Source organism: Larimichthys crocea, chromosome I, assembly GCF_000972845.2.
Source record: "Larimichthys crocea isolate SSNF chromosome I, L_crocea_2.0, whole genome shotgun sequence".
Classification (NCBI taxonomy): Eukaryota; Metazoa; Chordata; class Actinopteri; family Sciaenidae; genus Larimichthys; species Larimichthys crocea.
The window spans coordinates 42,886,523-42,901,985 of NC_040011.1; the positions used below are offsets into that span (position 1 = coordinate 42,886,523).

Below are 15,463 nucleotides of genomic sequence, written 5' to 3' on the forward strand. Positions count from 1 at the left end.
GTGCGAATATGTGAGAAACTGTGTGTGCTTTTGTGTCTGTGTACAGCATAATTGATGTCTGCATGACTATGCTAATTTGCGTGCATTTGTGTGTGTTTGTCCTTAAGTGGATGCTGGTGTGTGTGTGTGTGTGTGTGTGTGTGTGTGTGTGTGCAGGAAAGCATGTGAGAGCTCTCATACTTCTTTTAAAGGGATAATAAGTTAAGAAATTATACAGTTGGGAAGATTTCTAAAATCCTGAAATAAAAAAAAAAACTAATAAAGTTGCTTTTTTCTGTCTGCTACATGTAGATATCTGCTCTGTACATCATCTAATAAAACACAACAGATGGTGCCTCCTGGTTTTGCATTCATCTGCTAGGTATCCGTAGATGGAGAACTTGTTTCCATAAAGCCAATAAAATCTTGTATAAAGCAAATTAGCATTGTGTTGTAGCACAGCAGACAGTCACAATGAGACCAAGCGGCAACCTCTGTGACTGTGAAGTGAAGCCAATGTGGAAGTGCCAAAAACTGCAGTTCCCCAAGCGTCCACTTGAGGCTTGGCTCCAGAACTAATCAGTCCCCATAAGTCCCCATGTTCAAATGTCCAACTTCACAGCAGAAATAAACATGTTTACAGCCTGGTACAAAAACTGTTTTTTAGCTAATTTCCCCGTTCATGGCAATTATACTGAGGCTCAGGTCCACCCCTGATCCACTGCCGATTTTTTAGATTAGCCCACAGGCTGTTTTGAAGCCGAAATTATGCAACACTGGACTCCGCCATGTTGGCTGTACTGCTTCTTCCACCTCCTGGTTAATCTAAAAATTGGCAAAGACGTGGATCATCTGCAGACCTGAGGCGGGCCAAATGACGCCTGTGTGCTCCAATAAGCCACCTGTAACAGCACCCACCTGTCAATGAACATGGACCACTGTTAATTCTGCATGCCTTAATAATATCTGAACAGGTGAGTTGTATATAAATTCACCCTCAGTACAGTTGTCATGAATGGGGAAATTAGCTATAGATACCAAAACTGTTTTTTGTACCACGCTGTAAACATGTTTATTTCTGCTGTGAAGTTGGACATTTTAACATGGAGACTTATGGAGACTGACTCGTTCTGTAGCCAGCCTCAAGTGGACGCCAGTGGAATTACAGTTTTTAGCACAGGAGGTCATAACATGTAGAGTACAATACAGTAAGACTCAGCCTGCAAGCTTGCTGTCAATCAAAGCAGAAATGTCTCTGCTAAGTATTACTGATATTTTCAAAAAGAGCAATTTTTTCAATCCTTTTAATAATAAAAACTATTCATAATACATAAAAAAAAACAACAACACATTGACATAATTCTTGCCTTGGACTTTTGTGTGTTTATGACTGTAATTGAAATTTCATGTGCTCAACAATAGACAAGCAAAAAGCAAAACAAAACATTCATTGCGGTAAAAACTCGATGGTTAATGTGTCTTTTCTAATTATGTGTTGACAACCTCACTGATTGAAACAGCGTGAAAAAGAAAATAACATGGTCACAGGTTAGAAACTGCTGAATGAATCTGAGATCATCCACTTTACAGCTTCCATAAAGAAGCCTCTCGGATGATGAAGAGACACTGAGATGTCTGCTATACAATGTCATGGGTCACCCCCTCTCTCCCTCCCACCTTTGCCTGCTGTGTACTCTTTGATAACGCCAAGATGCTTTAAAAAATATATTTCCTCTGTAGCTGTCACGTTGAGCTTTATTTATAGCGACAACCAGCTTAGTCTGTTTTTAATAATTCACACAGAAAGCTGAAATTCACAATTTGTCATTCCCGTGTCACAGTGTGAATTGAACTCGCCTCTCCAACGACTTCATCACCACATTAAAAATTTTAAGCCCTCCTAAAAATATCTCTACTACTGCGTGTCCCAGTCACACGAGGATGTGGCGTTTTTAATAAGAGTATAAGGGGACGAATGAGGAGAGGCAAGAAGTTTTCCAGTTTACAGGACTAACTTCTCACATCTTGTCGTGTCATGCGCTCGTTTTTATTGGAAGGTGGGCTAATCTTCATTCACAATACACATGAATACCCGTCTTTCCTGTTCACTAACACGGCGTGGAGACTGCGCCCACTGACATCCTCGAATCAATTCAAGACGGTGAATTATTTTTCTATCACATGGTTCAAATCTCATCCTCCACATACATCCCTTTTGTTTGAAACCGACAGAGCGAAGAAAACACTGCGAAGGATTAACCAAATAACGCCAGTGTTACCGAATACCAGCGTCTACACAGTTTTACCCTCAGAGTAGATCATCGGATCATCTGTTTTTATCCATAGAGTGTTGTCATGAGTGCGTCTCTGTTTGAACAGTATATCCGACACTGTAAATGTCTTGTGAACTTGCATGAGGATGGCAGGTGAAGCATACATGCTCCCCGCAGATGGTTGCATGGTGTTTGGCACGTCATCTCCACCAACTGTCGATAAGTGGAATCACGTGCCAAGACATGTAGACAAGTGCCAACAAAGGGGAATGAAGAAGACTTGAATGTAAACAATGTGGGCTTCCATTGAAATTAGCTCATTCACACACATAATGTGCTTTGTATTGTATTCTTACGGCTTACAGCTGTAGAGTATTTTGGATGTTGATGATGAACGCCTACCGCTAATCCTTTAAGACTCAATCAGGTCCTTGAAATATTTTAGTAATATCTCTCTGTGAATTAAATCTTAGTTAACTCCTGTATATAAGAGTTGAACCTCATCAAGCTTTCCTGACAGTGTCGTGTGCTCCTCCTCCTCCTCCTCCTCTTGTTTAGTCTTTTCGGGAGCTCATGTATCGAGTTAAACATAAAGCACGTTTAATACTCACTCTGTGGAGCTGTTCTTGTGGTTGTGTATTGGAGAGATGCACGGTGGGAGGAGCTGACAGCTCTTGTCCAGTCGCAGCTTCTTATTGCCGTTGACCGATGACTCACTGTGGTCCGACTGGAATACAGGAGAGAGAAAGAATGCACTATGTCTAAGTTACACTGTGTACATGTGGGAGGGGAAAGACACATTTGGAGGTTGTGAGTAAAACAGGAGAGACTGATTAGGGACTTAAACATAGAAAGTTAAAAACACACACCTTATGTTTCCTCTTGCTCTTGCTGGTGTGTTTCTCTGTTGGGACCACTATGTTTCCAGCTGCCTGCCTCCTGTGTTTGCCTCCATTCTCTCCTTTCTCCGTCCTCCCGGCCAGCCTGGGATTACTCTGCTCTTGCACAGGGGGGTTATCCAGGACCCCCAGACCTTGGCATACCTTCTCTCTGTCCCTGCCCGTTGTCCTTTCCCTCTCCCCGAGCCCAAATCGTTCTCTGTCCTCTCTGTCCGTCTGCCTCTCTCTCTCTGTTAATCTGTCTCTGTCACCTTGCCTCTCTCTGTCCTGCACTAATCGCTCATTTTCTTCTTCCTGTTTGTCCCCTTTGGTGAATTTCTGTCTCTCTCTCAGCCCTGGCCACTCTCTCTCTTCCTGCTTCTGTCTTTCTCTCTCCGCCACCCCCATCCTCTCCCTGTCTCTCCCCTCACTCCCGTCCCTTTCTGCTATTCCCACCCTTGATCTCTCCCCCAAACCCTGACTGGGCACCCTGCTGAGCAAACTCAGGTCAATTTTCACCCATAAACTCTGAATCTCTTGGTAGTCCCTCAGGGGAGAGAGAGGAACCTCGTGTCCAATGTTGGAAGGTGGTGACATGGGCTCAAGGTCTTTGCACTGCCCCCCTAACCCTCCAGGATCAGGAACAGAAGTGCCAAATGAACCACTTATGTTGCTAATGCTTAGTGTATTACAATTGCTAGTGCTGCCATTACTACCACCGATCATGCTACTATTACTACTGCTGCTACCGTTAGTGGTCACATTGCTACTGTCTTTGACTCGAAGCCCCTTCCCTCCAAATGTTCCCAGACTGCCCATGCTGCCAGCGGAGGCGAGGCATGGCAGAAGAGGCGTGTGTATGTGTGTGCTGGACAGAGTCTGTGTGTTAATTGCGGCGCGTGTCGTCTGAGGCGGTAGAGCTGGGATTTTGATGACTTCCTCCGAATCCGATTGGCATTCAGAGGAGGAGGAGGAAGAATCTGTCTCGATGAATTCTCGGGACTTGGGTGTGATTTTGGTGTTTGGACCTCGGTGTTTCCTCTTGTCCTGTTTTAAAGAGAAAAAAGCGAGAGCTTTGAATTGATTCAATAATATTAATTAACAATTACACATGCAGTATTCAACCTGCAGTTGACAGAAACCAGTGAATTTAAATACATACAGTATATTACCGCATGTGATAATGCCATGCAAACGAGACAGCCCGGGCTTGTTCTAGTAATCTGTGAAGTGAAATGACTGCCTAATTTTGTATGTCAGTGATACTGACTGCGCGCCAGTCACACGGCTGAGCGCAGACGCGACCCGATGTTTGTCACATGCAAATGAAAAGGCGCGTTTTACATTTGTTATTTTGGATTCTTTCGCAGAAAAAAAAAACAGGAAAATGCATCTTTATTACATTATTCAACAGCAACAATGATATTCAGCCTTGATTGCTGCATTGTCAACAGCACGGCACGGGTACAGTCTATATTTAGACAAAAAGGCTTTTCTAAAAGGTCTGCAAATGTACAGTGTCATGTCATAGCTTCGAAGGACATATCTGGTGTATATATTTTTCATCGTGTCAACAAATCTTCGTTAGTCTTTCTGTCAGAGCTGTCTGACTCCCCTCGCTTCAAAGCACTCGGCCCCAAGACCATTGGTTCCTACATTTTTAAAAACACGTCACTAGTATTTCTTTTATTTATATAGATTTTCTAAAAAGCTTAGTAAGACAGCGAGGTACGGTAGCTTTTAGCAAACATTTGTTAGGGACTATTTTTTATTTTGACCATTTTCTAACCCTAATACACATTTGGTGCACTTCTGAGAATTTACGTCAGCTCCCATCATCGTTTTTTTAGACAACACTTGAGTTCTGTTGCACAGAGGAAGATATTTCAGGCTTCAGCTACAAAGTACTTGTTATCAAGATGGATTCATTGTTGATTCTGGTCTTCTTATAGCATTTGTTGACAATGAGAACAATATAAAATATCCCCGCTGCATCATCCTGACGTTCTTCTCCGTGTGAAGGATTTGTGCAGAAACCAGCTTGCACCTGCTTCATCTATTTTCTCGGGAGCTCTGCAGAGTTACACCTGCATCTCCGCATCTCAACCTTGTTTTGTATCCAATCAAAATTGTTCGTCAGATGTTTGATTGCCTGATTGTAGACGTGAAATGATCAGTGATTGTTGGAAGGAAGTGAGTAGCAGGCACTGCGTGTGCAACATGAGTAAGCGACTGCATATAATGTTTCCAGTCTGGAGCGGTTTGGCAGACACAAAGGGACGTTTTTTTTTTTGTTTTGTTTTTTTCCCTCCAACTTTTGGAGTCTGTCCAATGCATGTTGCCATCTGCAAAATCCATTTCCAATAAATGCCATGTTGTGTTTTATTGAAGAGAAAAAAACAAATCTGTCCTCCGTATAATGCTTATTTACTCTGCAGAGAAAAGCCTTTCTTGAGTGCAGTGTTTTCTGGAAAGTTTCTTCCCTTTCTGACTGTTGACACTAACATTAGCTGTGCCGCCGGCTGTTCTGCACAGCAAAGACTGGCAGCCGATCAGGTGCTGTGACGGCACCTACAGCACAGGATGCAGATGTTTTAGTTTAAGGTTGTTCTGGGGGAAAAATAGGTGAACTTTAGGTGGAGATTAAGTAATACACATAGTTATGTAGATGATGTAGAATTATGATACAATGGATGTAAAATGCCGGTGTAATCTTTTAACACGGCTAATGAAGTAAAAAGTCAAATTAAATCTACAGCAGCTGAGGTAAAGCTTGGCTTTTATTTTGTTTTCCTGAGGCACATTGTTGAAAATAAAAACACAAGTTAATAAGAAGACATTATAATGAAGCAAAGTGTGGAGCTCTGTGGTTGGAGAGGTGACAGATGTCTTGGAGGTCTCGTCTTGGACAGATGATCTGAGGCCTGCGAGTGTTTGATGTCAAAACGCAGATTTCATTGTCTCAGTATTATTCATGGCTGTCAGTTCATTTGTCTCAGTGAGTGTATTTTCTACAGAAAAAAAACGGCATAAAGTCAGAGAAAGGAGGAGGGAATGAGTTTTTCAAAGCTAACAGATCTAATGACGTGAGGCACGGGTGTCATAGAGTTCAACAAAGATAAAAACACCCTGAAATAAATTCAAGAGATCGCTGCGTGAACTGATGTTCACTCCTTCTGCTGCTCTTCCAAAGAGGGGCATATTTATTCATCTCTCATATGTCAACCTTACTTCAGTGGATTTCACAATTTTTTTTATTTCAGGTCAACTTTTACAACATTTATTAAGACTATGGACTCATTTACAGACTCTGTTCTTGAGTTTGTGGTATTTCAATGATACACACTGTAGAGAGACTTCATTTCTAAATGTTGAATCTTTGTGGATGACAATGATATTCTGACCGACTGGTGTTTTTCTATGAATCCAGTCTCATTAAATTCATCTTCTATCATCTTTGCTGCTTTTCTCCGTCTTAGTTACATAAAGTAAGTTTAGTGTCAGCGTTTCTCTTTCTTTCTTTCTTTCTTTCTCCTCGAAGCGACCCAATCTTCATAAAACCACGGGGCGTCAGGTTAGGTAAGACGATGGTCGATGAGTCATTTCTGTCTGACTTTCCATACTTTGATAAAAACCAGTCAGTGTTGAGCCTTAATAGTCACGAAATAAAACGGTTTTTATCCTGTAGAATTTTACGACTCTAACAAATCATCCAGAGACGATAAGAATGAAGTGATCATCACAGGATACGCTGTGTGCAGCACTTAGTTTTAAACTGTGTCTTTACATCTTCCATTTGATGCATAAAGAGAAATGTCCTCATCATAAGCAGTAGAAATATGGTGAAACTTCTACGTACGCCACAAACATCCCACCCCATGAACTAACCTGGTTTGCACTAACAGCAGGTATTGGCACAGGGGTTTGCTGTAGCGCCGCTGGTGGAGTTACTGTGTTGTTGTTTGAGTTGGTAGCGCTGCGAGGTTCTTTCCTAGGGGCTGTTTTCCCACTGGGGGGTTTGCTTCGTGGCCTCAGGGGGTTCTGATGCTCCAGGGAGGGAGGCGGCAACAGGTCCTTCTCCCTCGCTGCAGGGCTGTAGTAAGAAGAAGCATCACGACACAAATTAGATTCACCCTTTGAGCAAGGCATTGCAGCGCTGTAGTGCACTTTTACACCAACCAGACAGCAGAAGATGGCCAGCTCCACGGGGTGAAATGTGTGTTAAAATGAAAAACTATAAGACAGCGTGAAATAATTGAAAACAGCATGTATTCAGCCAAACTTGTCTGGATGTGGGAAGCTTAAAAATGGAAAGAAGAAGAGAAAAAAGGAGAGAGGGAGTAAAAGGAATAAAGAAAAGAAGCTAGGATCTTCTAATTAGCCTAACGTCAAGCTGAGCAGCCAGTTTGGCATGACTTCTACTCAGTCTAAGTATTTTTCACGACAGATGTAGGAGTGACAGCGTTCAGTGGGTAGCTGCCAAGAAGCTTGGTGATCTGCTGGAGCCTCTGTAAGCCCTCGATATGAAGCGATGTGTTGCCTTAACGTTAATTATAATATTTTTTTTACCAATAACAAGTAACGTGTAAGATATAATTTAGTGATTAATCAAGAATACAATTGTTTTGTTCTGCATAAAACATCACACTTGAATCTGCACTGCCATGAGTTAGTTAGGACTCTATGTCAAGATAAATCATCATCAAGATCTTTATTAGTGGTCATGGGATTTTGGTGCTTCAATAAGTGATATTTAAAAAGCCGATTATAAAGCTCTGAATCTTGGTCGCTTTTATTGTGTTGAAAAATATTAATGAGGGGTTTTGTTTTGCTTTGGAAGAGTGTATTAATTTGCTCTCCTGGAAGGATTCTTGTGTGTACATGATTAATCTTATTATTACTCAGATTTTTATATCTATACATGTAAATTTAATAGTACGATGCTGCGCTTTGTTGTCTTCAAGAGTTCAAGCGTAATCTCTAAAAACAAAAAGCAATTAAAACTACAGCAGCCTTTTCTGGTTATAATGAAATTTTCATTATTATTGGGAATAAATAAAGAAAAAAAGGGTCTCTGTGGTTTTCTATTCACTTTTGTTTTTGTCAATTTCATCTGTCTAAGAGCAATAAACATTGTAAATCACCTTGTTTGTGTGTGTATTGGAAGAGCATGAATCAACAACTGCTGCTCTAAGGAAACTATGAATAATAATTTTACATTTCAAATCAATAATAAGTGAGCCATGCTTTAGAGATTCAGCTGTTAAGTGATGGTGGACACCTTGGTGAATATCTTTACCTATGCTGGTTTGCTCTGCTCCATGTCTGGTTCTGATTATCTTCCACACTGTTTGATCGGTCTGTCCGTCTGGGCTGTTTCTTCCCTGTGGTGTTCCTCCTTGGGGTCGTGACCTCTGGCCCAGCCACTAGACCCGGTGATAGCCTCATCTTTGACCTCTGGCTCTCCCCCGAGGCCTTCTGGCTGATCTTGGCCTTGGCCTTCTCTTTGCCTGGGCTGCAAGGATCAAGCAAGAATATACATTTTATTTATGGTTATGGAAACATTTTTCTCCATTGTTGTCTGTAAATTTCAATCACTACATATAATTTGGGAATTTATTTAGGCAAACACATACAGTTGTAGCTCTTACCATAAGGCTCCCCTTGTATCCTTGTGTTCCACCGTTGGTGCAGCTGGAACGGTGGTGGTGCTGGATCCGCAAGGCTTGGTCTTGGCAGCCGTACCCACTCCTGGTGCTTCGTTCCCTGGACAGAAAGTCTCCTGACCCTGGGTAATGGAGCCTGGGCAGAGAACCAATGAGCCAGAATAAGTAATACAGATCAAACCAGATTTGTTTTTACTATAACTGTAGATGTAAACATCTGTACTAACCCTTGCCATGGTGCTCTTGCTGTGGGGGGACCAGGGGTTTGGTTTGAGCTTGGACCTTGTTCAACCAGCTGTCCAGCTGCCACTTGTTGGTGGAGGGTGGCTCAGGCTATCGGACGAAAACAAGTTATATATTATTATATACGGCAGATGTTTTTACTGATGGTGTCGCCATCGTGGCAACATTTCATTTGTTTGGTCTGAAGAGAAATGACAGATTTAAAAGACAGAAAGACAGAAAATAAAACGTATTCTAGTTAAATATAAAAGTTATTTATTTCATTTCTATGTTACGGATTCTTTTCACATATAGCTGCCTTTGTGCTGCCTGCGACTAAATGGTTTTCTTTCTCCTCCTCTGTATGTGTCTCTCTCTTTCTCTCAGCGGGTATGACTGCATAAGCCCATGAAACTGGGCAGCGTTGAGCCATTAAAATAATGTGATAAATAATGTTATAATTCAGCTTTCTGCAGTTGGAGTTTTATGACTTTCAGAGCACCACCCAGAGACCGTGGGAAGAGACCATTTAATGTAGAGGCAGTCAAGACACACAGTGAAGTGAACAGTGGTGAATCACAGAGAATAACAAAGGCAATGAAAGTGCATCTGTCCCTTTATGAAATGTAAACAAAGTGTGCCACACTTCAGAGTTGATATTGTCAGTATCTTTTACTGCCAATTGTTGAATGATTGCTTAATGGCTGAGATTTCTGTAACAAAATTTCATGTCTCCTCTGCCGTTTATGTAAATAAAGAAGTGAACCAGGAAAATAAGCAAAACAAACAAAACCTAGCATGACTCCACTAATGACTGCTTGTCTCCAAAAGCGGGGTTAGAAACATGCATGTGGCAACTCTACAGACTGTTTAGTAAACAATGGAAATTTAATCTATTCCATAAAAAGTGAAATTAGTTAATTCACATGAAAATGGAAAACACATTTCATCCATAAACTCACAAACCAGCAGCAGGTACACACTCCTCGTCTTACCTCTGGAGTGTTGGTGCGGGACGCCTGATTATACTCGCTGTCACTGGAGCTGCTCTCTGACTCGTCTGTGTCCGACTCCGAGCTGCTCTCTGATTCGCTGCTGCTCCCCGATGCCCCGCTAAAGCACACAGGAAGAAAGAAATGTTTCTGTTTATGTGTAAACCGACAAGCCACGACTTATCACACTGTGATGAAACAAAGACAGAGGCATCCAGGACTCAACAAACTGGTCCAGCTCTGCCCTGGACTGCCTTCTTAGACTACATAGAGGAAGTGGGGGAGAGGAGGATGTTAGCAGAGCTGACATCCATCATGAACAACTCCTCTCACCTCCTGCATGAGACTGTGGAGGCCTTAAACAGCTCCTTCAACAACGGACTGCTACTCCCACCATGTAAGAAGGAGCTCTACCACAGCTGTCAGACTCTTTAACACCAGCACGACTTCGTGACTTTCTTCTATACATTTCTTATCCACCTCGTGTTCATGAGCTGCTGTGACAAATGAATTTCCCCAGTGTGGGGTCATTAAAGTCTAACTTAGATTTAGGTATTGTTGTGGAGAAATTGCTGAAGTCAAAGGTCAATGGTGAGGTCAGGAGGGAAGAAAGTGTTCAGGAGCCTCTGATGTCTTATGCTGTATTATTTATTGACGCTTGGCCAAGGAGAATTAGAGACACTCTCAAAGTTCATCAGAAGTGCCTGAGTCGGTCTCACATTCTGCCAAACTCGTGCTGGTGGATCGACTTTAAACCCCAAGATAACACCACAAATACTACACGCCCAGAATTAGTCAAAAAGAAAGTCTTTACCCATGGAGGTGTTATTGTCAGAATATTCTAGTCTGGAGACACAGATGTCTGTTTACACAGATTGGAACGTCAACAGCAAGTTATCTATTATGTCTATGAAGGCAGCAACAGGTCTTTTCGACCCTGGACACCACAGTGTTGAGATAGACTGGCACCTACTGTTCCCAACCAATGCCAAACAACTAATACTGCCGAGGAACTCAAGGCCCACATGTGACCTCGTGTAACCTAAGGATAGAAAATTCCATAACATTTTTTACTTTAACATTTAAGAACGATCAAATCGACTGTTGGAGGTAAGCAGCCTTCATGTTTTATTTTTTAGTGTTAGGATGAACATGACCCCAACTCTTTGATTCAAAACAGCCTAAATTCCATTATTTCCCTCCATAATGAAAAAAGAATGTGAATCTGTCTGTCCTCTCTATGCTCATCTTTCTTCACTATACTTTAGCGAATTAGATCACTAACATGTTGTTTATTTTCCCCCCAAAGCATAAAAAAAACTTTTCCCCCATCGGCTGTATAACCTTCGAAACAAACAAACAATTGCTCGTGTGGTAGGGAGCACGTTTCCTTCACTACTATTACATAAAAGCCGAGTCATCTTTAGTGACTCATGCTATTATTCTCAGTCACTGCCGGGGTTATATGAGGCACCTGCTGCTACGTGGCCTTCTCTCTTGGCCTTTGGTTTCCATGTCTGTTTGCAAATGCCATGAAGTGGTAAGTACGTTGCTAGGCAAGTATTATTGATTTGTTTCTGGTGGAGTGTCGTGCTCATACAGTACAGCTGCTGTTTTTCTTGTGTAAACTTCACAGTGATATATATTCAACTATATTTTGTGCATACTGAGTGTGTCTTAAAATTATTTGAACCAAATGCTACCTGTTGTTGTTTTTACCTTCGTCCCAGGTAATGTCCCTTCTCTGCATCTTGCGGACATATTTTAAAAAGTCAACTTTTCAAAATCAACTTTCTTTCTTTCCTCACAAAAATGGAGCTACACCTACGAGCTGCACCTGCAGGCAGACAACTTGCACTGTGCTACATACACATAAGTGACATACCTCAAACAAAACACACCCTCCTGATCCGGCGGTTTATTTAAGCTGGTATATTTCCCATTTCTCAGTCTGTTCTGCCAGTGCCATGTCTACCTTGCATCAGCAACACCACCACCCCAGCACCGCCCTGCAGACTCATAACATATTTGCTCATCACTCCTCTGTATGTATCTATACATATCTACGGGGAGTGATGAGACTGAAGCCTAGACGCTGAACTCCAACTGCAATGAAACATTACAATCAGTTGTGTGACTGAACTGACCTTCAACTACTAATCCATCTGTTAGTCCCAGTGACTACATTTTTCCTCCTTTATTTATAGCGAACAACATTTTTCAGTAGACAGCCTGTGTGTCTTGTCTCTAGTCAGTTCATAACACTCTTATCTGTTCTTATATCCTGTGGTGAAGTTCCCCCAGGTGGTGCAGTTGTTCATGTCATCCGTCCTCATCCTTACACACACCACCTGGTTGGCACGACCGATAACGTCTTCGGCACATCTTCAAAGACAACAGACGAAAGCAAGATCAAGATAATTCATAATCCATCTCTGAGTTAGATTTTTTTTTTATTCCAGCTGCCTTAATTAGAAAACGATATCATATCTAAACACTCTGTTGTGTTTGACCCGTTTCACTAATTTAAATAAAACAAAGGACAATAACTGGGGGAAGCCAGCCGATCTCTGATTCAATAAAAGTGAAGCGTCTGACACAGAATATAATAAACGCTTACTAATAAACGCATAAACAGTGTGTTTTGAACCTGTTCAATTGTCTCATCCTCTCTGGTGCTTTGGTTGGCCTTGTGCTCATCCATCCTTCCACAGAGCTTTGAAATGGCCTCCTAGAGGCAACACACACACACACGCTTGTCCCCGACTTAAGAATACACACAAATGCACTTGCACACACAGAAATTGCAATTATGTGTAGTCCTCTTTTGTGTGTGTGTGTGCGTGTGCGTGTGTGTGTCTGTATGTATGCACGTAATTTCAGTTCAAGGCTGCCATCACAGCAGGCACCAATCTGTGTGAGCAGTCAAGCAGCAAATCCATCAACTGTTCCGCAGGCAACACACACACACACACACACACACACACACACACACACACACACACACACACACACACACACACACACACACACACACACACACACACACAGTGACAGATACTGTATGAATGCCGTCTCTGCCCTCTTTTTCTTCTCCTATCATTACTCATCTCTTCTCTTTGTCTCTCCCTCCCTCTCTCTTTCAATTTCAATTAGATTTTCACCTCAGTTTGCTCTATTAGCATCACAGTTGAAACAATATTGGCAAAGCATCAAGTTAAACTCCCTGCATACATATGTGTCCGTGTGTGTTTGTGTGTGCGTTTTCTGCCTATGCAGACCCTCCTCCATACAACCGCTGCCGCCTGTGTGTTTGGAAAATATGTTAAAGCGACCTCAGAAACTGTTTTGAATAACATAAAGACCCTAGTTAGATTCTGATTTCATGCAACATTGCAAGTAGCTACAGAGAATAACAAGATCTCATCTGTCTGAGTTTTCATTTTTAGTTTTCATTGCTGGCGCAGGCTGGTGAATCTGCATCACAATAAAACAAGAAATGTAATCAGAGATGAGATTCCAATTAAGGAAGTTATTGCTCATTACATTCGGCTTCTTCTCCGAGAAGCAGGATTTGAATTTTCTTTCATCCACATTATTTCTAAATAACCTGAGGAAATTATGGATGAGGCCACGCGCATCCATGATTTACAGACTGACGTGGCAGAATATCGGCAGGAAGAGTGAAACATATCACACAGTAAGCACTGATTATACGAACAATAAATGGTGTGACTTATGTGGTTTGAAATATATTTAAATTATTCACTTTGTGTTTTAGCCGCCTCATTTTAACAATGCATCACCTTTGCTTATTTGCCATAATGACCTTAAACCTGCATTATTTATTTACCAGAAAGGTCAAGTAAGTTAAGTTACAATGATGACCTGGCCAAGTGGCAGCAACCGGAGTCGATTAATTGATTGATTTTCTTTCCACTTGGGACAACAAGTTGTAAACATGCTAACAAACCCATGCAGACACAAACCAACCTTGGTATTCAGTTTGAGTCCAATATTCACTCTTCTTTTTACCTCTGTTTTGGTCTCCACCACCTCCTGAGGCTCTCTAGCTGCTAAATGCTCCTCTATGTTCCACAGCTAGTGGATAGTTTTGCTTGCCTGTGACTTGGTGTTAAGCAGGTAATGTATAGAAGGTCTAACAAAGTCATTCTGGCTGAAAACAGAACATCGAGAGTGAACCATAGTAGTAAAGCTGCTGGCTCTAAAACCAAAACAAAAGATCTGAAAGATGCTATAACACTCACACATTCACATTTCACATAGTTATTTATCTATTAATATACCAAATGATTGACTAGTGTCAATTTAACATGTGCAGATATTGTAAAGAGATTTTAAACTACAACATGTTAAAAGAAGTTTCTTGATGCTTCACTCGTTCAGTACTCCTTAGACACTCTGCTCTGTATCATGCATGAATTACACACTCAGCTGATGGAGGTTAATGTAATGCACTATGTAAATAAATAAGAAGTGACTTCAGGCACAGCTGCTTTCATCCAACTTGTTCTTGTCTGTTGTTTTTAAAGTATACTATCTGTTTTCTATTGGACTCTGTTGTATGTGTTGTGTTCATCAGCTGCTATCACAGCCTGGAGAGCAAACAAGATGTAATCTGACAAATTATATGTTAAAATCACTGAGATGTGGCGTTTCTTGGATCACGATTGTCAAACATTGTTTCAGTTTTTTTTAGTTTTATTTTTTATCGTGAACAGTCTGTTCATACATGGAGACCAGAGGTAGAGATGCCAGACAGATGGCGATAAGAGACATTTCCTGGACTTATGTCCCTGTCTGTTTTTCATGTCCCTCATTGCCTTTAAAGAATCTTTTGATGTGTAACTAAAGAGAGCCAGGAGTCCTGTGAGTCAGCTGCAGATCTCTGTTGTAGACTCATTACTATTCATGATTCAAATCCAAGAGAAGATACTGACCAGACTGTGGCACATCTACAGTATGTAACGCTTTTTAATCATCTATTAGATGTCTGATAGAGCGCTTTTTAAATGGACAAACAGCTGACGACAAATTGTTTATGAGGTATGTGCTGTTGAGAACAGCTGCAGTCAGTCAGTATATTTCCACCTACGTGTTTTTATACATTAAGAATCAAGGTGGAATTTTAAAAAAGGTAAAATAATATGAAAACAAAGTAGCAACAACAGAAAGACTTAGCAACCTGCCACTGTTGTTTCTCCATACTAGGAAGGAGAGGGTGAGGTGAAGGGTTGCAATCATCGACTATTATGATGACTGTAACCTCCCTCGACGTTATACATGAAACAAACATGAAATGTCGCAGTTCCATCGTGATTTCTACACCTTGGTTGTTTGTTTGAGGTTTGAAGATGACGATTTAAATCACATCATCTTCTTCTGCAATGATTTAAAAGCACCGATCTGAAGAATCAGCGCCACCAGTCAAT

At 41.4% G+C, this 15,463-nt stretch overlaps 1 protein-coding gene across 2 annotated transcripts in view; it reads right to left on the reverse strand.

Annotated features, from left to right (window-relative positions):
- Positions 1–15,463, reverse strand: part of aff2 (AF4/FMR2 family, member 2) — a 141,464-nt gene that overhangs the window by 13,971 nt on the left and 112,030 nt on the right. For both annotated transcript variants that reach the window (XM_027280910.1, XM_027280906.1), the window contains exons 11-17: positions 10,014–10,131; positions 9,024–9,129; positions 8,782–8,932; positions 8,430–8,645; positions 7,019–7,223; positions 3,122–4,177; positions 2,864–2,979 (exon numbers count right to left, since the gene is read on the reverse strand). In XM_027280910.1, the coding sequence (XP_027136711.1) occupies positions 2,864–2,979; positions 3,122–4,177; positions 7,019–7,223; positions 8,430–8,645; positions 8,782–8,932; positions 9,024–9,129; positions 10,014–10,131 (1,968 nt within the window). The remainder of the gene's footprint in view (positions 1–2,863; positions 2,980–3,121; positions 4,178–7,018; positions 7,224–8,429; positions 8,646–8,781; positions 8,933–9,023; positions 9,130–10,013; positions 10,132–15,463) is intronic.